Genomic DNA, 23,002 nt, shown 5'->3' with positions numbered 1-23,002 from the left:
GTGTGGAGGAAAGTAATTGTACACAGGGAAATTATTAAAAATATATTGCTAACTTGTCTCGTTGAGAGAACTTTATGAAAGGGTGTATTGTGGTTTTGGCTTAATGAAGCATAGATATCTTGGATTCTTTGTTCTCGTTTATCAGTCGTTAAGATTAGTTTCTCATTTTTCATTCTTTACCTTTATGAATGTGTTTATACACTCGCATTGCACATCGCGAATTGTGTGCTGCAGAAGAATTTTTTTGTCAAAACTGGCGAGATACAGTCTTGCAGTACACGTCGCAAGTAAGGCAAACGAAATTTGATTTTTGACAATCCCATCATCATCCCAACAGTGGCAGGTCGCAGCGCAGACGAGCGTTCCGTGTGCACAGGTAGGCCAATGAATTTAGTTCTCATGAGGGTTCACGTCAATCGTAAGGTGCAGTGTTTGTCACAGTGTGGTGGTGGTGGTTAGTGTTTAACGTCCCTTCGACAACGAGGTCATTAGAGACGGAGCGCAAGCTCGGGTTAGGGAAGGATTGGGAAGGAAATCGGCCGTGCCCTTTCAAAGGAACCATCCCGGCATTTGCCTGAAACGATTTAGGGAAATCACGGAAAACCTAAATCAGGATGGCCGGAGACGGGATTGAACCGTCGTCCTCCCGAATGCGAGTCCAGTGTGCTAACTACTGCGCCACCTCGCTCGGTTTTGTCACAGTGTGCTTGTGAAAATAACAGCACGGCAGTCAAGAGATTTGATACTTGTACACGATTTCAGGAAAGTGCAATTTTGTAAATTTTCAAGCCGTTTCATCAGATGCGTTAATTTTATGTTCATTTGGTGTGTAATTACAATAACAATTCTGGTACAGTGACTGTCTGCAAGAGCAAAGCTAAAAATTAGCTATACGCAGGGCCGACATTTTAATCTGACTCATTTTGTTTTCCAGTCAGATAGCACGCGTACATTCTGTCGACATGTATTGCTTTCTCGCATGCGAATTGTTTAATGTACCAGCTAATCGGGACTACGCATCGTGTAGCGTGAGCTTTCACGTATCTCCGTTCAAAATTAAATTTTCACGTAGTTCTGTTGGGCTGCGTTGAGATTTAAATATTTCAATGTCAAAATAAGTTTTATACAATGAAGAGCCAAAAAAACTGGTATAGCTGCCTAATATCGTGAAGGCCCCCGCGAACACACACAAGTGCCGCAACACGACGTGGCATGGACTCGACTAATGTCTGAAGTAGTGCTGGAGGGAACTGAAGCCATGAATCCTGCAGGGCTGTTCATAAATCCGTAAGAGCACGAAGGGGTGGAAATCTCTTCTGAACAGCACGTTGCATGGCATGCCAGATATGCTCAACAACGTTCATGTATCGGGAGTTTGGTGGCCAGCGGGAAGTCTTAAACCTCGAAGAGTGTTCCTGGCGCCACTCTGTAGCAATTCTGGACGTGTGGGGCGTGCCACTGTCCTGCTGGAATTGTGCAGGCCCGTCGGAATGCACAATTGGTATGAATGGATGCAGGTGATCAGACCGGATGCTTACGTACGTGTCACCTGTCAGAGTCGTATCTAGACGTATCAGAGGTCCAATACCACTCCAATTGCACACGCCCCACACCATCACAGAGCCTCCATCAGCTTGAACAGCCAGCTGTTGACAATCAGGATCCATGAGGTTGTCTCCATTCCCGTCCACGTCCATTCGCTCGATACAATTGGAAACGAGACTCGTCCGACCACACAACATGTTTCCAGTCATCAGCAGTCCAGTGTGTTGACAGGCCCATGCGAGGCGTAAAGCTTTTTGTCGTGCAGTCATCAAGGATACACAAGTGGGCCTTCGGCTTCGAAAGCCCATATCGATTTTTCGTTGAATGGTTCGCACGCTGACACTTGTTCATGGCTCAGCATTGAAATTTGCAGCAATTTGCGGAAGAGTTTCACTTCTGTGACCACGAACGATTCCCTTCAGTCGTCGTTGGTCCCGTTCTTCCACGATCTTTCTACGGGCGCAGGGATGGAGATTTGATATTTTACCGGATTCCTGATATTCACGGTACACTCTTGTAATGGTCGGACGGGAAAAATCCCCATTTCATCGTTACCTCTGACATGCTGTGTCCCATGGCTCGTGCGCCGAATGTAACACTACCTTGAAACTCACTTAAATCTTGATAACCTGCCACAGTAGCAGCAGTAACCCATCTAACTACTGCGCTGAGACCTCTTGTCTTATGTAGGCGTTGCCGACCGCAGCGCCGTATTCTACCTATTTAGATGTATCTATATTTGAATATGTATATCTACACCAGCTTGATTGGCACTTCAGTATGAATCTAATAGAATGATCTCCGTACCACCAACAATGGATTCCGGAAACATCGATTATCGAAAATTGAACTTGCGCTTTTCTCACCTCACATTCTGGAAGCCATGGATCATGGAAATGACATAGATGCAGTATTTCTTGACTCCTGGAAAGCATTTGACACACGAGCGTCTATTAATAAACGTTTTCTTATATAGGGTTCCAAATAAAATTTGATAGTGGATCGAGAATTTCTTGCTATTTAAGACCCAGCACGTTATCTTGTCTGGATTCATCAACAAACGCATACATTTCAGTCGTGCCCCAGGGAAGTGTATTCTGACACTTCTTGTTAACATGTTCCCAGTCATCAACAGTCCAATGTCGGTGCTGACGGGCCAGATGAGGCGTAAAGCTTTGTGTCGTGCAGTCATCAAGGGTACACGAGTGGGCCTTCGGCTCCGAAAGCCCATATCGATGATGTTTCGTTGAATGGTTCAAACGCTGACACTTGTTGATGGCCAAACATTGAAATCTGCAGCAGTTTGTGGAACGAGTTTGTTGAACGAGTGTCTTCAGTCGTTGTTGGTCCCGTTCTTGCAGGATATTTTCCCGGCTGCAGCGATGTCGGAGGTTTGATGTTTAAGCGGATTTGTGATATTCACGGCACACTTGTGAAATGGTTGAACGTGAAAATTCCCACTTCATCGCTACCTCAGACATGCTGTGTCCCATCGCTCGTGCGCCGACTATAACAACACTTTCATATCTTGATAACCTGGATTGTAGCAGCGGTAACCGACCTAACAACTGCGCCAGACACTCGTCTTATACAGGGTGGTTCATTGATCGTGACCGGGCCAAATATCTCACGAAATAAGCGTCAAACGAAAAAACTACAAAGAACGAAACTCGTCTAGCTTGAAGGGGGAAACCAGATGGCGCTATGGTTGGCCCGCTAGATGGGGCTGCCATAGGTCAAACGGATATCAACTGCGGTTTTTTTTTTTTTAAATAGGAACCTCCATTTTTTATTACATATTAGTGTAGTACGTCAAGAAATATGAATGTTTTAGTCGGACCACTTTTTTCGCTTTGTGATTTTAAACGAACAGTTGGTAACAGGTAGGTTTTTTAAATTAAGGAACGTAGGTACGTTTGAACATTTTATTTCGGTTGTTCCAATGTGACACATGTACCTTCGTGAACTTATCATTTCTGAGAACGCATGCTGTTATAGAGTGATTACCTGTAAATACCACATTAATGCAATAAATGCTCAATATTATGTCCGTCAACCTCAATGCGTTTGGCAATACGTGTAACGACATTCCTGTCAACAGCGAGTAGTTCGCCTTCCGTAATGTTCGCACATGCACTGACAATGCGCTGACGCTTGTTGTCAGGCGTTGTCGGTGAATCACCATAGCAAATATCCTTCAACTTTCCCCACAGAAAGAGATCCGGGGACGTCAGATCCGATGAACGTGCTTCGACGACCAATCTACCTGTCATGAAATATGCTATTCAATACCGCTTCAACCGCACGCGATCTATGTGCCGGACATCCATCATGTTGGAAGTAAATCGCCATTCTGTCAAGCAGTGAAATATCTTGTAGTAACATCGGTAGAACATTACGTAGGAAATCAAATGGGGGCCAATTATCCTTCCTCGCATAATGCCGCACCATACATTAACCCGCTAAGGTCGCTGGTGTTCCACTTGTCGCAGCCATCGTGGATTTTCCGTTGCCCAATAGTGCATATTATGCCGGTTTACGTTACCGCTGTTGGTGGATGACGCTTCGTCACCAAATAGAACGCGTGCAAAAAATCTGTCATAGTCCCGTAATTTCTCTTGTGCGCAGTGGCAGAACTGTACACGACGTTCAAAGTCGTCGCCATGCAATTCCTGGTGCATAGAAATATGGTACGGATACAATCGATGTTGATGTAGCATTTTCATCACCGACGTTTTTGAGTTCCCATTTCTCGCGCAATTTGTCTGTTACTGATGTTCGGATTAGCCGCGACAGCACCTAAAACACCTACTCGGCCATCATCATTTGTTGCAGGTCGTGGTTGACGTTTCACATGTGGCTGAACACTTTCTATTTCGTCAAATAACGTAACTATCCGGCGAACGGTCCGGGCACTTGGATGATGTCGTCCAGGATACCGAGAAGCATACATAGCACACGCCTGCTGGGCATTTTGATCACAATGACTATACATCAACACGATATCGACCTTTTCCGGAATTGGTAAAGGGTCCATTTTAAGACGGGTAATGTACCACGAAGCAAATCCCGTCCGCACTGGCGGAATGTTACGTGATACCACGTACTTATACTTTTGTGAGTATTACAGCGCCATCTGTCACAAAGCGAAAAAAGTGGTCCAACTAAAACATTCATATTTCTTTACGTGCTACACGAATATGTAATTAAAAATAGGGGTTCCTATTTAAAAAAAACGCAGTTGATATCCGTTTGACATATGGCAGCGCAATCTAGCGGGCCAACCATAGCGCCATCTGTTTTCCCCCTTCAAGCTAGACGAGTTTAGTTCTTTGTAGTTTTTTTCGTTTGATGCTTATTTCGTGAGATATTTGGCCCGGACAACAGATTGCTTGCAATTATACCTACATCAAATTTATGTATATGTCTAATAACTGTCACTCTCCGCGTTTTTTTTTTTATTAAAAATGTTGTAGGCTTACTTACGTTTCTTAATATGATTAGTGTACATGAACAGAGAAGCGTATTTTATCAAAAAGTGTAATTTAACTGAATGATTTTCACATATTTATTATTTTGAATGTGAATAGTATGCGTCGTTTTATTGCTTGGTTAGTGTTTATAAAGCAGATGTTACCCCATTTCGGAATATGACAGTCAGCTAGAAACGAAGCTTTATTTTCGGATATCTTAAGCTTCATGCTATTGCTTGTCAAAAAGATTTCGGCGCTCTTGAAAGTGTTTCATGAAGTGAAGTGGTATGTTAAATGTGTTTCAGTACCTGTGCCGAGCCCGAATCTCGTCCGACACAGAGGGGAATGAAACATCACTGTTTCGATACAATTAGTCCGTTCCAAGCACAGGTGGACTGAAACAGCCTTATTTTGAAACAACGATACAGTTTCTGTGTCTGGTTCGAGATCGAATCTGATCCGGTTATCCGAGACAGGGGCGGAATGAAACACCACTGTTCCGAAACAGTGAACCGTAGCAGTTCCGAAACACCGAAACAGTTCCACGTATCGATACACTGTATCGGAACGTAGAAACAGTGGCCAAGTCTACTCTGCAGTACGTCGGTAAACCGCAGAGCGAGCAGCACTCTCGATCAGGAAAGTGGCCTACCTGCTGAGACTCAATGGACCACCCTTTACAGACTTTGCCGACCGCAGCGCCGCACTCTGCCTGTTTATACTGGGTGTTACAAAAAGGTACGGCCAAACTTTCAGGAAACATTCCACACATACAAAGAAAGAAAACATCTTATGTGGACATGTGTCCGGAAACGCATACTTTCCGTGTTAGAGCTCATTTTATTACTTCTCTTAAAATCACATTAATCATGGAATGGAAACACGCAACAACAGAACGTACCAGCGTGACTTCAAACACTTTGTTACAGGAAATGTTCAAAATGTCCTCCGTTAGCGAGGACACATGCATCCCCCCTCCGTCGCATGGAATCCCTGATGCGCTGATGCAGCCCTGGAGAATGGCGTATTGTATCACGGCCGTCCACAATACGAGCACGAAGAGTCTCTACATTTGGTACCGGGGTTGCGTAGACAAGAGCTTTCAAAAGCCCCATAAATGAAAGTCAAGAGGGTTGAGGTCAAGAGAGCGTGGAGGCAACGGAATTGGTCCGCCTCCAGCAATCCATCGGTCACCGAATCTGTTGTTGAGAAGCGTACGAACACTTCGACTAAAATGTGCTGCAGGAGCCCCATCGTGCATGAACCACATGTTGTGTCGTACTTGTAAAGGCACATGTTCTAGCAGCGCAGGTAGAGTATCCCGTATGAAATCATGATAACGTGCTCCATTGAGCGTAGGTGGAAGAACATGGGGCCCAATCACGACATCACCAACAATGTCTGCCCAAACGTTCACAGAAAATCTGTGTTGATGACGTGATTGCACCGAAGTCAACATTACCTTCCTTCAATTGGGCCAACTGGCGGTGAATCGAGGAAGTACAGTACATACTGACGAAACTAAAATGAGCTCTAACATGGAAATTAAGCGTTTCCGGACGCATGTCCACACAACATCTTTTCTTTATTTGTGTGTGAGGAATGTTTCCTGAAAGTTTGGCCGTACCTTTTTGTAACACCCTGTATATATTACTGCATTTGAATACGCGTGTTTTTCTTTGGCGCTTCATTGTATGTTAACAATATGTGGAAGTAAGTATAGAATTTAACCTACGGAAGGAAAGCACACGTACAAAACCTTCGTGAATCACCACAAGCTGGACTGCCGTCTGGACGCGAAGCTGATTGTCAGCAGGTAGGCCACTTTCCTGATCAAGAGCGCTGCTCGCTCTGCGGTTTACCGACGTACTGCACAGATTAGACTTGGCCACTGTTTCTACGTTCCGATACAGTGTATCGATACGTGGAACTGTTTCAGTGTTTCGGAACGGTTGTGGTTCACTGTTTCGAAACGGTGGTGTTTCATTCCGCCCCTGTCTCGGATATCCGGACCAGATTCGATCTCGAGCCAGACACAGAAACTGTATCGTTGTTTCAAAATAAGGCTGTTTCAGTCCACCTGTGCCTGGAAGCAGTGATGTTTCATTCCGCTCTGTGTCGGACGAGATTCGGGCTCGGCACAGGTACTGAAACACATTTAACATACCACTTCATGAAACACTTTCAAGAGCGTCGAAATCTTTTTGACAAGCAATAGCATGAAGCTTAATATATCCGAAAATAAAGCTTCGTTTCTAGCTGACTGTCATATTCCGAAATGGGGTAACATCTGCTTTATAAACACTAACTAAACAATAAAACGACGCATACTATTCACATTCAAAATAATAAATATGTGGAAATCATTCAGTTAAATTACACTTTTTGATAACATACGCTTCTCTGTTCATGTACAGTAATCATATTAAGAAACGTAAGTAAGCCTACAACATTTTTAATAAAAAAATGGCGAAGAGTGACAGTTATTAGACATATACATAAATTTGATGTAGGTATAATTGCAAGCAATCTGTCTGACATATCACTGATAGTATAATGGTGAACGGGAAGGACTAGGAAGCATGGTGAATTTATAGTGACGGTTCGAAACACCTTGAAAGACAAAATTTTTTTCTGTTATATTTTGTTATTTATTCGAATTATTTGGCGTTATTTGTGAGTCTATAGTCACTGTGCCTATTATCCTCAATGATTCCCTTTGTGTGCATGGAAATTAGCAGGATGGGTATATTACCCATACTAACGGAATGTGGGATTCCCAGTAGCATATCCGTTGTTTCTGCAGTTCGCTCCCACCCCCAGTTCCGTCCGTGGTGGTTCTTCTGTCTTCAGCTATGGCTGTCCTCAGCCAATTGAAAAGTATGAAACACGACACGAAAGCAGCGTATTTGCTGCAGAAATACGGAACTGTCAAGACGCCTAAGTGATAATTTCATACTTTCCGCAATATGATTAGCGCTCTCGCACCTCATTTGTGTTTGTGGACATACTTATACAGTAGACAGTAAAGATGATAAACATATCCGCATCCTCTACACCTCCCGCCGTCTTGAACCCCCTCACCCCCTGGTTGCTCCTCTTCTCTCCTCTCCCATCCCCGCCCCCTGCCACGTCATCACCGTTGTGTCCCCCCTACCCTCCATCTCTACACCCTACATCTCCTTTCCCAAGGTGGCTTCCATCAGCTCCCCCTCTCGGATGATGCCCTCTCTCCCTCCATTTATCCTTCCTATCAACTCTGATCCTCAACCCCCCCTCCTTTCCTCCGTCCTTTCCCTGGGCTCCCTCTTCCTCCCCCCCTTCCATCCTGTGATTTCTCCCCGCCTCTCATCTCCTTCCCCCCCCCCAAGTCCTTTTGTACTCCCCTCCTCTGCCTTCCCCACTCCCTGGCCAGTCTGCTCAGCACCCCCCACCCCTCTTATGGGTCCTCCTCTTCCATTGGCTCCTTTCCCCCCCTCCCCCTTCACTTTTCCTTCCTCTCCTTCCCCCCCCCCTTTTTCCCGTCATCTGACCAGTTTCCCCCCACCTGCTCTCGGGTGTGGTATGTCGTATTTGTGCCAACTTTTAGAGCAGGGTTTACGTGAGTGTTCAGTGTTGTGCGTCCTTCCACAGTGTTGCGAACGGAAATCATGCTGTCGCTGGGTGTGCTTTTCATATCTCTTGCGAACAGAACCCAGACTGTCGCCGTGTTTTTTTAATTGTCTGTCTGTTGTTTTTCTGCTTCCTGTGTGTTCTATTAGCTTCATCGACCCTGTGTTTTATGTTTTATGCTCCAGAATTTTCTGCCATTTTTACCTTTAAGTTACCGATTTTATCGCCAACTGTTATTATTTTTTATTATCTTCATCTTTTTAACACAACTTCTGTAGGCTGAAGAGCGGCGTAATAAGCTGCTGCCAGCCCGCCCCCTTTAGGGGGAATCGAAACCCAATAAAGGAAAAAAAAAGATGATAAAATGTGTAGGTTTATTAGATAACAAAACACAAACTGTTTCACTGTTTCGAAACAGCGTATCGAAACATTACATTGTACTGTTTCATTTGTTTCGAAACAGTTACGTGTTTCAGTTTGCCCATCTCTACTGCACAGTGTATTGATACTGGCGCGAATGCCGTCAGCTGCAGGCGCGACTCACCCTGTGTATGGTGCCGGTCTCTATCTCGAGCAGGCCGGAGCCCGCCCCCAGCGGCGGGGGCGGCGCGGCGGCCCCGGAGGCGGCGGCGAGTCCGCTGGCGCTCCTCTTGCTGCCGGCGCCGGCCAGCCCCACGCTGAGGGAGAGCACCTTGAGCGAGGCGGGGAACAGCGTGCTGAGCGTGCAGTTCACCCGCCGGCCGTAGTTGCGCAGCGTGTACACGTCGGACACGCCCTCCAGCAGGATGTTGCACGCTGCGGGCAGCACGAGAGCAACAGGTAGGGGGCGTGGCTCAGGTGCCAGTCCACGGCCCGCTGCCAACTTTTTGGGTCGAACGTTAACAGGTGACGGTAGGTCCACAACAGATTGGAGGGTTGCCCAGAAAGTAACGCACCGCATTTGTTTCTTGAACAATTCTACACTCCTGGAAATGGAAAAAAGAACACATTGACACCGGTGTGTCAGACCCACCATACTTGCTCCGGACACTGCGAGAGGGCTGTACAAGCAATGATCACACGCACGGCACAGCGGACACACCAGGAACCGCGGTGTTGGCCGTCGAATGGCGCTAGCTGCGCAGCATTTGTGCACCGCCGCCGTCAGTGTCAGCCATTTTGCTGTGGCATACGGAGCTCCATCGCAGTCTTTAACACTGGTAGCATGCCGCGACAGCGTGGACGTGAACCGTATGTGCAGTTGACGGACTTTGAGCGAGGGCGTATAGTGGGCATGCGGGAGGCCGGGTGGACGTACCGCCGAATTGCTCAACACGTGGGGCGTGAGGTCTCCACAGTACATCGATGTTGTCGCCAGTGGTCGGCGGAAGGTGCACGTGCCCGTCGACCTGGGACCGGACCGCAGCGACGCACGGACGCACGCCAAGACCGTAGGATCCTACGCAGTGCCGTAGGGGACCGCACCGCCACTTCCCAGCAAATTAGGGACACTGTTGCTCCTGGGGTATCGGCGAGGACCATTCGCAACCGTCTCCATGAAGCTGGGCTACGGTCCCGCACACCGTTAGGCCGTCTTCCGCTCACGCCCCAACATCGTGCAGCCCGCCTCCAGTGGTGTCGCGACAGGCGTGAATGGAGGGACGAATGGAGACGTGTCGTCTTCAGCGATGAGAGTCGCTTCTGCCTTGGTGCCAATGATGGTCGTATGCGTGTTTGGCGCCGTGCAGGTGAGCGCCACAATCAGGACTGCATACGACCGAGGCACACAGGGCCAACACCCGGCATCACGGTGTGGGGAGCGATCTCCTACACTGGCCGTACACCACTGGTGATCGTCGAGGGGACACTGAATAGTGCACGGTACATCCAAACCGTCATCGAACCCATCGTTCTACCATTCCTAGACCGGCAAGGGAACTTGCTGTTCCAACAGGACAATGCACGTCCGCATGTATCCCGTGCCACCCAACGTGCTGTAGAAGGTGTAAGTCAACTACCCTGGCCAGCAAGATCTCCGGATCTGTCCCCCATTGAGCATGTTTGGGACTGGATGAAGCGTCGTCTCACGCGGTCTGCACGTCCAGCACGAACGCTGGTCCAACTGAGGCGCCAGGTGGAAATGGCATGGCAAGCCGTTCCACAGGACTACATCCAGCATCTCTACGATCGTCTCCATGGGAGAATAGCAGCCTGCATTGCTGCGAAAGGTGGATATACACTGTACTAGTGCCGACATTGTGCATGCTCTGTTGCCTGTGTCTATGTGCCTGTGGTTCTGTCAGTGTGATCATGTGATGTATCTGACCCCAGGAATGTGTCAATAAAGTTTCCCCTTCCTGGGACAATGAATTCACGGTGTTCTTATTTCAATTTCCAGGAGTGTATATCGAACACAACGAGAATTACACACATGAAAGAATTGTGTTTTATCCGAGGGCCCTGTTTTTCCACGTAGTCTCCATCCCGTTCTATGGCCTTCCTCCAGCGCGAAACAAGGACGTGTGTGCCCTGCCGGTTCAAGGCCGTGACCTGGGGGCGGTGCCAGTGTTTCACTGTCCTCACTGTTTCACTGGGGGGACACAAGAGAAACCTCTGTAAGTAGGCTGTTTATGTTTTCTTATTGGCAACGTTACGTAGCACTCTGTATGAAAATCACGGGCTCTGCTGTGTGCAGTCTGTGGCTAGTTTGCATTGTTGTCTGCCATTGTAGTGTTAGGCAGCGGCAGCTGGATGTGAACAGCGCGTAGCGTTGCACAGTTGGAGGTGAGCCGCCAGCAGTGGTGGATGTGGGGAGAGAGATGGCGGAGTTTTGTAATTTGTCATGAACTGCTATATATATTATGACTATTAAGGTAAATACATTGTTTGTTCTCTATTAATATCTTTCATTTGCTAACTATCCCTATCAGTAGTTAGTGCCTTCCGTAGTTTGAACCTTTTATTTAGCTGGCAGTAGTGGCGCTCGCTGTATTGCTGTAGTTCCAGTAACGAAGATTTTTGTGAGGTAAGTGATTTGTGAAAGGTATAGGTTAAAGTTAGTCAGGGCCATTGTTTTGTAGGGATTATTGAAAGTCAGATTGCGTTGCGCTAAAAAACATTGTGTGTCAGTTTAAGCACAGTCTTGTATAAGTTGCTCAAAGGGGACATTTCATATGGCGACCCTGCCAGGATACGAACCTAGGGGTGTGTCCTGACAACTAAGCCTTACACATCTGGGCGTCCCCTGGGCGTCTAGGTATACTTAGACGGCTGATTCCCTCACACCGGAAGCAAACAAACTATACTGCTTATCCGGCATAGCCCTCCCGGACATCCGAAGAGATACAGCAGCACGGAGTGAAATGAAGAAGGCATTAACATCCGAAGCCCACCCACTACATGGCCACTTGTGCCTAGAAAGAGCTTCCTTCGCAGTACAGAACCACTCGCTGACACTCCACATCAACATCGGGAGAAGAGATGGCAGGTCAGATGCCAGAGTGGCTGATCCCGCAAGAAGTTCTTCCCCCAGGCCACACAAAGAAATGGTCCACATGGAAATCACTCAGTCCCCTGCGTTCTTCTGTCACAAGATCCAAGAGTAACCTGGAGAGGTGGGGCTTCCAGGTGGACTCTCTCCAGTGTGACTGCGGAACTGCCGTGCAGACATCAACACATCTACTACAATGCACATTACCTCCAACTGTGTGCACCATGGAGAACCTCGTAAACGCTACACAAAGTGCACTGGACGTTGCAAGTTTTTGGGCATCCACTGTATAGATTAAAATCACCTTGTGTTTGACAACACAATCTGTGTCTAATCATTTATTTCATTCTTGACTAGTTTAATTCATAAACCATAATGTATGTGTGTAGTAATGTATCTAATATTGTTTTTTTTAGTTTGCTTCTGACACGATAAATAAATAAACTGTCCTCAAAATGTCTTCCACGAATGACATCGTTTAATGGCGCAAACAAGTGGAAGCTCGCCGTAACATGTCAGGTATGGTCGAAGTAGAGAGGATATAAAATGTAGACTGGCAATAGCAAGGAAAGCGTTTCTGAAGAAGAGAAATTTGTTAACATCGAGTATAGCTTTAAGTGTCAGGAAGTCGTTTCTGAAAGTATTTGTATGGAGTGTAGCCAAGTATGGAAGTGAAACGTGGACGATAAATAGTTTAGACAAGAAGAGAATAGAAGCTTTCGAAATGTGGTGCTACAGAAGAATGCTGAAGATTAGATGGGTAGCTCACATAACTAATGAGGAGGTATTGAATAGAATTGGGGAGAAGAGGAGTTTGTGGCAGAACTTGACAAGAAGAAGGGACAGGTTCTGAGGCATCAGGGGATCACAAATTTAGCATTGGAGGGCAGCGTGGAGGGTAAAAATCGTAGGGGGAGACCAAGAGATGAATACACTAAGCAGATTCAGAAGGATGTAGGTTGCAGTAGGTACTGGGAGATGAAGAAGCTTCAACATGATAGAGTAGATGGAGAGCTACATCAAACCAGTCTCAGGACTGACCACACCAACAACAACAACGACAGCCGACTGCTGCAAATCGTGGAGTTCCGCCGAACCGCCTTCCCAACCTCATCCTTCGTGCCCAGCGACTAACTGTACTACTGTCGACAGCACATGCTCCATTGACTTTGCAAAAGCGTTTGTGAATATTCGTCACACTTTGTAACTTTCTTTTCTTTTGCTTGTGCCGTTTCTCCCGCGGATACGCAGGGTCGGCATGGTTAATCGGATGTGGCAATGTTAGTTGAAGGGGTAGCCAGATCCCCTTCCTACCGCCACACCGTACCCCCAGGAACGAATTAGTGTACCCCAACTGTCTGCGACTAGTGTAATCCATGGAATAGTGCGAAAGTGTTCAGATGTCTGCGAGCCGTGGAACTGAGGCGGGACGTGGGGACCAGCCCCGGATTCACCTAGGGGATGTGGAAAACCGCCTAAAACCACATCCAGGATGGCCGCCACACCGGCCCTCGTCGTTAATCCGACGGGCGGATTCGATCCGGGGCCGGTGCGCCTACCCGAGTCCAGGAAGCAGCGCGTTAGCGCGCTCGGCTAACCTGGCGTGTCCTCACAGTTTCTTTCTGTACAGTGGGAAATTCAATGACGGCACGTTGCATGTAGCGTACATCACCTACAGACGCCATTTTGAAACTGTTCTGCAACTACGCTATCTGTCGGAAATGACGGAAACTGGGCGCGCTCACTCAGGAGACAACCACATAAGCACCCATCAACTTTCCTGTGAAACGCTCACTTCGAAGGCTAGAGAGTGTAAAGTACTGAAGAAATATCTATTACATCTCTGGCATAGAGAACGTATGCAAGCACTGGGACGAAAGGTGCTTCAGCCCCACGTTAACCTCTGTCAGTGGATTATACACCACGGTACTTTAGTACCGAACTTCATGCTTGTTTATTGTTCACAGATGAGGCATCATTTAGCCTCGATGGTGTTTTCAACAACCACGACAGCCATGTCTCGAGTGAGGAAAATCCCCAAGCCAACCACATAGGCGGACACCAGTAATGATTCTCTGTCAATGCACGGGTGATCTTGTCCAAGACCATCTAACAGGACTGCATTTGCTGCCTCATCGTTTGACAGGTCCGTGTTACCTAGTGTTCCTGTGAGATGTACTTCCACAGTTCTTGGAGACTGTACCCCTGAAAGGATGTGGTTTCAACATGACGGTGCACAAGAATACTTCGATGTTAATGTTCGCGTGCTCCTGAACATTCTTGGATTAGAAGTGGAGGCCCTGTCATATGGCCAATGCGATTGCCTGATCACGCGTCTTTGGACTTTTTCCTCTTGAATTACATCAAGACGTCGGTGTATGAAACCCCCGTAGAAACGGATGTTGCAGTTGCTAGGATCCGAGATGCCTGTGATCTTTGAGAGAGTGCCGCAGAACTTCATGCGCCATTGCCAAGCAAGCATTGACACTGGCGGTCGTTACTTTCAACAATTACTATGAGCTACATTATTGTTCAAAAATGGCTCTGAGCACTATGGGACTTAACATCATAGGTCATCAGTCTCCTAGACTTAGAACTACTTAAACCTAACTAACCTAAGGACATCACACACATCCCTACCCGAGGCAGGATTCGATCCTGCGACCGCAGCGGTCGCGCGGTTCCAGACTGAAGCGCCTAGAACCTCTCGGTCACAGAGGCCGGCTCAAATTATTGTTTTGCACAGTATGCTGTGTATGAACATAACACAATGAATGTCCATTTCCGACCATTACTTCCCTATATCAGTATAATCTGTTTTGGATCTACTACCACTTGTTTCAGTTCGACCCTAAAGGTTTGAGACACCCTGTACATATTGAAATGTACATGGGCAGTAGGTAAATTTCCACTACTGTGGTAGTAGATACCAGTGTGCATAGAAGCTACTGATACCAGCTTATATCTGAAATATGCGATACATGTGATCCCAAATCAGTAATTATTTCATTCACAGCATATGTTGTAACTAATAAAAACATTTCTGTTTAACTATAGGCAAGTAGAACACGTATAATTAAGATATAGTAACAAAGATCCCCGAGCAGTTAATTTATTTTAAAATGAAAGAAGTACCGTAATTAAAAATAGAAGGGGGATCTGATACTCCAGATAACACATTACGGAAAGGTTGCTGTAGGTGGGCTGGTTCCTTCAATGGACCTGCTCGATTTCTCTGTGGATGCTGGCAATAAGCGTACACTCCCTGTCATTGTGTGTACCCAGTGTTGTCAAAGATTTGCCGTCTCAGTCATGTGTTGTTCAACAAAGACAGAAAGCAACAGCGAAAATAGGTAGGATTTGCACCGAGTAGTCGCAATCGACCATTGTTAATAACTGAAATGTAGTACTGACGTAGTAGCGATTAAATCTCTACAGCACTCATTGGAAAGTACGAGCAATTCGCACCGTTTTGTCACATTCACAACGTAAAGTTACGTGCTGTGGACGGAGACTAGGCATTGGTAAGCGAAGCAGTGCGAGTTGAGTTGAATGAGCCAACTAGGATTTTGTCTTATCTTAGACCTGAGTAGGCCACTAGAAACAAATTTAAGTAATGGTCTCCATTATGCATTTTCTAATAGTTTGTAAGAGTTTTGGTAATTAGCCAAATGTGTTCTTTTTACCTTAGAATGCGGCGTTTCTGTTTTTAGTCGCCTTGGTTTCGAATACATGTTTTTCAGGTTCATATGCCAAAAAAACGCCTACAATATAAACAATGAAATATATTGACACTAATTCACATGTGTGTAGCATTTGGAAGCTATTGCACTATAGCCCATTCACGGAAACTGACTCGCCCAATGAAGAAAACCTGTCGCATTGACTGGAACGATGACACTTTTTTTTAATTTTTCAAATTTATCTTCGACAGTGAATATTTATGTCTCCTGTGTCTAATGCAATGAAATGCAAAAGATAAGATTCAAGTTGCATTGAAAATAAAATAATTATTACAATATCCGAGATTTTATTACACAATCTTTTTAGGCGGCCCATTGACAGTAACCTTTCCCTACATTTTGGTTATACCGTCTATTTAATACATAATATGTAAAGAAATTGTACAAATTTTATTAAAGATGTTTCACATTAAACTTCATCATTCAGTACCGTAATCTGCCATAACTATGGTTCAGTTTTAGCGAACTTTTGTCACTTGGTCTGCAGGGCATAAATATATCACATTCAAATTACTTCTTTTTCCTTTCAGGTGTTCAATGAAGTGAAAAGAAACGTTACTATTTTTCCAGTTTTCAGTCTCGAGTACTATCAACGCAGATATTAACTACTAAAAATAGGACCATAGTTGGATGCCGATATTCCTAACTAAGGTCCGCCTCATATAGCGTTTGGTACCTTATAGTATCCGTTGTTATGTCCATTTATCTTCGTTAGAAACGAAAGAAAACCGTAATTAACACATTTATTTTACAATTCATGAAATGAAAATGCCAATACGTAAAACGAAAAGTGAAGCTGTTGTTCATTTGCCTCATACGCCTTCGAGTTTTTTCACAGAATATAATTATCTTTTGTTGGATACCTTAACGAGGATTAGAATTTTCCAAATTACATTAGACTCTTCGGACGTAACAAGATCTATTTCTTTCGTTCTCAGTCTCCTGCTTGTAATAAAGTGGTCATTTCAATAAAAACATTTTGTTCAAATAAGTATGATGTTATTCAATCTGTATCTTGAGCAAACAATAAAGGAAACAAAAGAAAAGTTCGGAGTAGGTATTAAAATCCATGGAGAAGAAATAAAAACTTTGAGGTTCGCCGATGACATTGTAATTCTGTCAGAGACAGCAAAACACTTGGAAGAGCAGTTGTACGGAATGGACAGTGTCTTGAAAGGAGGATATAAGATCAACATCAACAAAAGCAAAACGAGGATAATGGAATGTAGTCAAATTAAGTCAGGTGATGCTGAGGGAATTAGATTAGGAAATGAGACACTTAAAGTAGTAAAGGAGTTTTGCTATTTGGGGAGCAAAATAACTGATGATGGTCGATGTAGAGAGGATATAAAATGTAGACTGGCAATGGCAAGGAAAGCGTTTCTGAAGAAGAGAAATTTGTTAACATCGAGTATAGATTTAAGTGTCAGGAAGTCGTTTCTGAAAGTATTTGTATGGAGTGTAGCCATGTATGGAAGTGAAACGTGGACAATAAATAGTTTAGACAAGAAGAGAATAGAAGATTTCGAAATGTGGTGCTACAGAAGAATTAGATGGGTAGATTACATAACTAATGAGGAGGTATTGAATAGAATTGGGGAGAAGAGGAGCTTGTGGCACAACTTGAGTAGAAGAAGGGATCGGTTGGTAGGACATGTTCTGAGGCATCAAGGGATCACAAATTTAGTATTGAAGGTCAACGTGGAGGGTAAAAATCGTAGAGGGAGACCAAGAGATGAATACACTAAGCAGATTCAGAAGGATGTAGGCTGCAGTAGGTACTGGGAAATGAAGAAGCTTGCACAGGATAGAGTAGCATGGAGAGCTGCATCAAACCAGTCTCAGGACTGAAGACCACAACAACAACAACAACAACAACAACATGTATGATAAGATTACGATACCTACAAAGTACCTATTACTAAAAAATTGAACGCAGGTGAAAATTATTTGCATTAGGTTTGACATACAGTTTCAAAAGTTATCGATGATAGAAACTTTCGCATTATAGAATATTGTTTTGTTTAATGTAATACGATTTGAGCAAGCGATTCGTATATTCTATGTCTCTATGTGTCCATTTTCTCAGAGATGACTGCGGGACTCGGCTGTTCAGTACAGAATGTCAAATCAAACACCTTTCAGCCGTGTGTGCCGGCAGATGATGATTGGAGTGATCACTGTATCTAGCAGAAATCTTCAGGTACCAGTCTTTGAATGCTGGCCCCTATGTTCCGGGACCGAGGTTGGAATCTTCATACACGTTCCTTAGGGGACCTGAAAATGGCGAAATAAACCACCGTACTGGTAACGCACTGAAATAACAGCTTGGAAATCAGACGGCTGAAAGGCGTTTCATTTGACATTCTGTATTCTACAGTCTCTAAAACGTATAGTATTTACATAATTAATGTGCTCAATACAGAATTATTGAAACTAAAAGTGTTTCTGTTTCGAAGAAATTCTCGTGGAAAATGCGAGATTAGAAACATGAGCATTGGTCGCTAATTTTGGGAATCTCTGACATAACAAAGCCGAACTTAGACGACGAAAGAGGCGCAAGAAAGAAAGATAAGTAAAACTTCCCAGTCATAATTAAGTAACTCAAGGATGTTGAATACTTATACCTGAGATGCGCTTAGCATGTATGATGTTTAACTAGCTTGCAGAATGATTCGGATGAAATACTAGAATGTACACTTCTGGCCATTAAACTGCAATGCCTTTAACGATAGCAGATAACGTAAGTTTGGTCACTGTGGGTATACAGTTTCTATTCGTGGGTGTCATGGGGCAATATTGTAATGGAAGATGATGGTGATAAATGCAGGCTGGCAATATTCGTTCTCCTTGAAGCCTCCACACATGAATACGCCTATAGCGGTGTTTTAAGGATTTGCGGGACTCGGCTGAAGAGATGACTTGGAGCCACTCCTGTGCCCAGTGTTCTCGATGGTCAAATCACTATCAAAAAGCGCATCTCTCTGCTCCTGTGTCAAGGGCAGCCGCAATGATGGCCACCGTGGCGATCCAGACTTCGTCGCAAGCAACTCCATTTTCTGACTGAAGTTGCCTGGTTTGGCAGTACGATTTTGCGCTCTAAGTGAACGATGTGTCTGCAGTCTCGGGCGCTAGTCCCTGAGGGCTGTTGAATTCCTCCGTGGCGCTGAGTATGCCCCTCCTGAACCCACCAATTCCATATCGGCATAACGGTCGTGGGATCCTGGCCGAAGCGAGCACTAATATCGCAGAACAACAATTGCAGTTTCTACAGGTCACTACCCTGTCACTATCGAATGCCGGCACATTCTGGCACACGTTTGTCCTCCTTACACAAGGTCTCACTCAATCTTCTCACAAACAAAGAACTTTCCAAAGCGATTTCCGAATGAGAAGCCCGCTGTCAAGCTTTCCTCATTTGTAGACCCGTCGTCCTGGCCTTAGACGAGTGGCCGTGTTATCCTCAGCGAATAGCGTCACCGGATGCGGTACGGAGGGGCAAAGCATCAGTGCTACGCACTCCCGGCCGCTGTCGCCTTTGCAATCTTCATCTTTGCTTATATAGACGGCGGTTAGAATTAAATTTTCGCTACTTGAGACGGTCCTCACGAAAAACGAATGATCGTGGAACGATGAAATGTTGTGGAAACAGTTGTACTGAGCCAGGTGGTGCAGTGGTTAGCACACTGGACTCGCATTCGGTAGGACGACAGTTCAAACCCGCGTCCGGCCATCATGATTTAGTTTTTTTGTCATTTCCCTAAATCACTTCAGGTAAATGCCGGGAAGGTTCCTGTGAAAGGGCACGGCCGATTTCCTTCCCCATCCTTCCCTAATCCGATGGGACCGATTACCTCGCTGTTTGGTCCCCTCCCCACAATGAATTTTGTCACACAGATTTTTGGAAAACTGTTACGCAGGAGGTTGCATTGCTAAACGGGATGAGCACTCACCACTACGCATTTAGAAGAGGCAAGTCAACTGAAAATGCAGTACATACACTACTGGCCATTAAAATTGATACCCCACGAAGATGACGTGCTACAGACACGAAATTTAACCGACAGGAAGAAGATGCTGTGATATGCAAATGACTAGCTTTTCAGAGCATTCACACAAGGTTGCCGCCGGTGGCGACACCTACAACATGCTGACATGAGGAAAGTTTCCAACCGATTTCTCATACACAAACAGCAGTTGACCGGCGTTGCCTGGTGAAACGTTGTTGTGATGCCTCGTGTAAGGAGGAGAAATACGTACCATCACGTTTCCGACTTTGATAAAGGCCGGATTGTAGCCGATCGCGATTGCGGTATATCGTATCGCGACATTGCTGCTCGCGTTGGTCGAGATCCAGTGACTGTTAGCAGAATATGGAATCGGTGGGTTCAGGAGGGTTATACGGAACGCCGTGCAGCATCCCAACGGCCTCGTATCACTAGCAGTCGAGATGACAGGCATCTTATCCGCATGCCCGTGCAGCCACGTCTCGATCCCTGAGTCAACAGATGGGGACGTTTGCAAGACAACAACCATCTGCACGAACAGTTCGACGACGTTTGCAGCAGAATGGACTATCAGCTCGGAGACCGTGGCTGCGGTTACCCTTGATGCTGCGTCACAGAAGGGGCGCCTGCGATGGTGTACTCAACGACGAACCTAGGTGCACGAATGGCAAAACGTCATTTTTTCGGATGAATCCAGGTTCTGTCTACAGCATCATGATGGTCGCATCCGTGTTTGGCGACATGGCGGTGAACGCACATTGGAAACGTGTATTCGTCATCGCCATACTGTCGTATCACCCGGCGTGATGGTATGTGGTGCCATCGGTTACACGTCTCGGTCACCTCTTGTTCGCATTGACGGCACTTTTAACAGTGGACGTTACATTTCAGATCTGTTACGACCCGTGGCTCTACCCTTCATTCGATCCCTGCGAAACCCTACATTTCAGCAGGATAATGCACGGCCGCATGTTGCAGGTGTGTACGGGCCTTTCTGGATACAGAAAATGTTCGACTGCTGCCCTGGCCAGCACATTCTCCATATCTCTCATCAAATGAAAACGTCTGGTCAATGATGGCCGAGCAACTGGCTCGTCACAATACGCCAGTCACTACTCTTGATGAACTGTGGTATCGTGTTGAAGCTGCATGGGCAGCTGTAGCTGTACACGCCACCCAAGCTCTGTTTGACTCAATGCCCAGGCGTATCAAGCATGCCGGAGGTGGTTGTTCTGGGTACTGATTTCTCAGGATCTATGCACAGAAATTGCGTGAAAATGTAATCACATGTCAGGTCTAGTATAATATATTTGTCCAATGAATACCAGTTTATTATCTTCATTTCTTCTCGGTGTAGCAATTTTAATGGTCAGTAGTGTAAAACGATTTCGTTAGCTGCACATATTCATTCTATGTACGCTCTAGCTATGATGATCGATATTGCTGGCGATCTTTCTTTGTTCGGCTTAGGGAGGTGGCGTGGCCAAAGACTCTGTACAACTGCCTGATAGACGATTGCCGATCGAGACATCGTTATTTAATATCGCCAGGAAAGGAAATAACGATGATCATAACAAAAGGCAGTCCACAGGATCAGTGTGTGGTGCAGAGCATTGGGATGTAGCACTGGAGTCCATACTACAGAAGTTACATGACAACGGTGAGATAAGCGGAGTGGCGGCATTTACAGATGACGTGCTGTTCGTTGTATGCTGTGAATACAGAAGAATTATAGAAGATAAATCTAATGTGGTACTCCACGAACTTGAGGGCCGGTGTCAAAGTGTTAAATTGTCAATGGCACCTCTAAGACTACGTACCTCCTGGTGCAAGGGAACCTAGCAACAAACCCTAAAACAGCTAAATGATGTAACGATAGGACAAGCGGAGTAACGACATATCTTGGGGTGTTTCAGGACGAACGTCGTAACTTTGCACGTCATGTACAGGAAGGAGGCAGGAAAGCTACAGACGTGACGAATAAAATTTTACTCATTGAAAATACGCAATTCCGACTTTCCTTGAAAACAATCAGAGCATATCACCGATATATACAGTATTAGCATCAGTCGTAGGATATGGAGCGAGCGTTTGGGCTCGTAGACTGCAGCTAGTGAAGCCAGTCTCATTGCTGAGAAGAGTTCAACGAGGAGTTCTACTAAGATTAACGGGCACCTACTGCACTACCCTGAATGATGCTTTGTTAGTAATTCCAGGAATATGCCCACTGGACTTTAAAATTAGGAAAAGAGAAGCACTTTACTGGTCAAAGAAAAGCAACCGAATGGAATAATGGAAGAACAAAGGGTGCTTGGAACTGAGGCCAGTTCGAAAAAGGCAATAAAAGGCCGCATGTGTCAACTGTAGCAAAATGATTGGGACAGCTCACGCACAGGCAGGGGGAACATACGAATTTCTCCTTGACATCAGTGAGATATCAGATTTCTTAACCGGTTGACTGGACTGACACATTAACTGACTAGCTATGGCCTGTATGCCACTTATCTTTACACAATCAGAAGACAGATGAATGATCGCTGCGCCTCCGGCCGTGCGAGCACACAAGAACACACTTTGTGGGACTGCGCTCTCTATGAAGATGCGGCAGGTAATGGACGGCAGGTATTAAGGATGTGGGATCCTAAAGCAGCACTAAGAGCAAGTCGGCATCTTGGACGATACTGCAGCCGCATTATCCAGAAAGCCCAAACAAGAGTCCTCGAGGCGTTCAACCATAAGTCAGCTTGTTGCCATCCTGTCTAGACAACATACTCTGCAGATGGAGAGAAGGGAACTGAGATCGGCGACCACCGAGTGTAATACTTTCTCAAGAATCTACATTGAGTTGATAGAAGTGACCACGGAAGTTTGGTTTCTAAACGTAACAGTGGTTAATGGACTTGCTTGTTATAGTACACTCTTGCTCATAAATTAAGGATAATTGCAGAATACGGTGCCACACAGCGTGGCACTACACGAAACTGGCGCTAATAGCATAGGCACATAGGGAACACACACGACACAGGTCTGTGAATCCACGGTATTGGTGGTAAGTTGAGAAAACTGTCCCGAAACACATGTGCTATAAAACGCCACTGTTTCCTGAGCGTGTACCCCGACATCAATGTGGGATATGATCACCGTGCACACGTA

At 45.6% G+C, this 23,002-nt stretch overlaps 1 protein-coding gene across 1 annotated transcript in view; it reads right to left on the bottom strand.

Annotated features, from left to right (window-relative positions):
* The window catches only part of LOC126109630 (corticotropin-releasing factor-binding protein), a 1,121,590-nt gene that overhangs the window by 32,606 nt on the left and 1,065,982 nt on the right, over nucleotides 1-23,002 (bottom strand). The window contains exon 6 of the mRNA XM_049914676.1: nucleotides 9,175-9,425. Within this exon, the coding sequence (XP_049770633.1) occupies nucleotides 9,175-9,425 (251 nt within the window). The remainder of the gene's footprint in view (nucleotides 1-9,174; nucleotides 9,426-23,002) is intronic.

The sequence above is a fragment of the Schistocerca cancellata genome, chromosome 12, assembly GCF_023864275.1.
Source record: "Schistocerca cancellata isolate TAMUIC-IGC-003103 chromosome 12, iqSchCanc2.1, whole genome shotgun sequence".
NCBI classification, from domain to species: Eukaryota; Metazoa; Arthropoda; class Insecta; order Orthoptera; family Acrididae; genus Schistocerca; species Schistocerca cancellata.
This window is presented reverse-complemented; position numbering and strand designations above follow the sequence as displayed.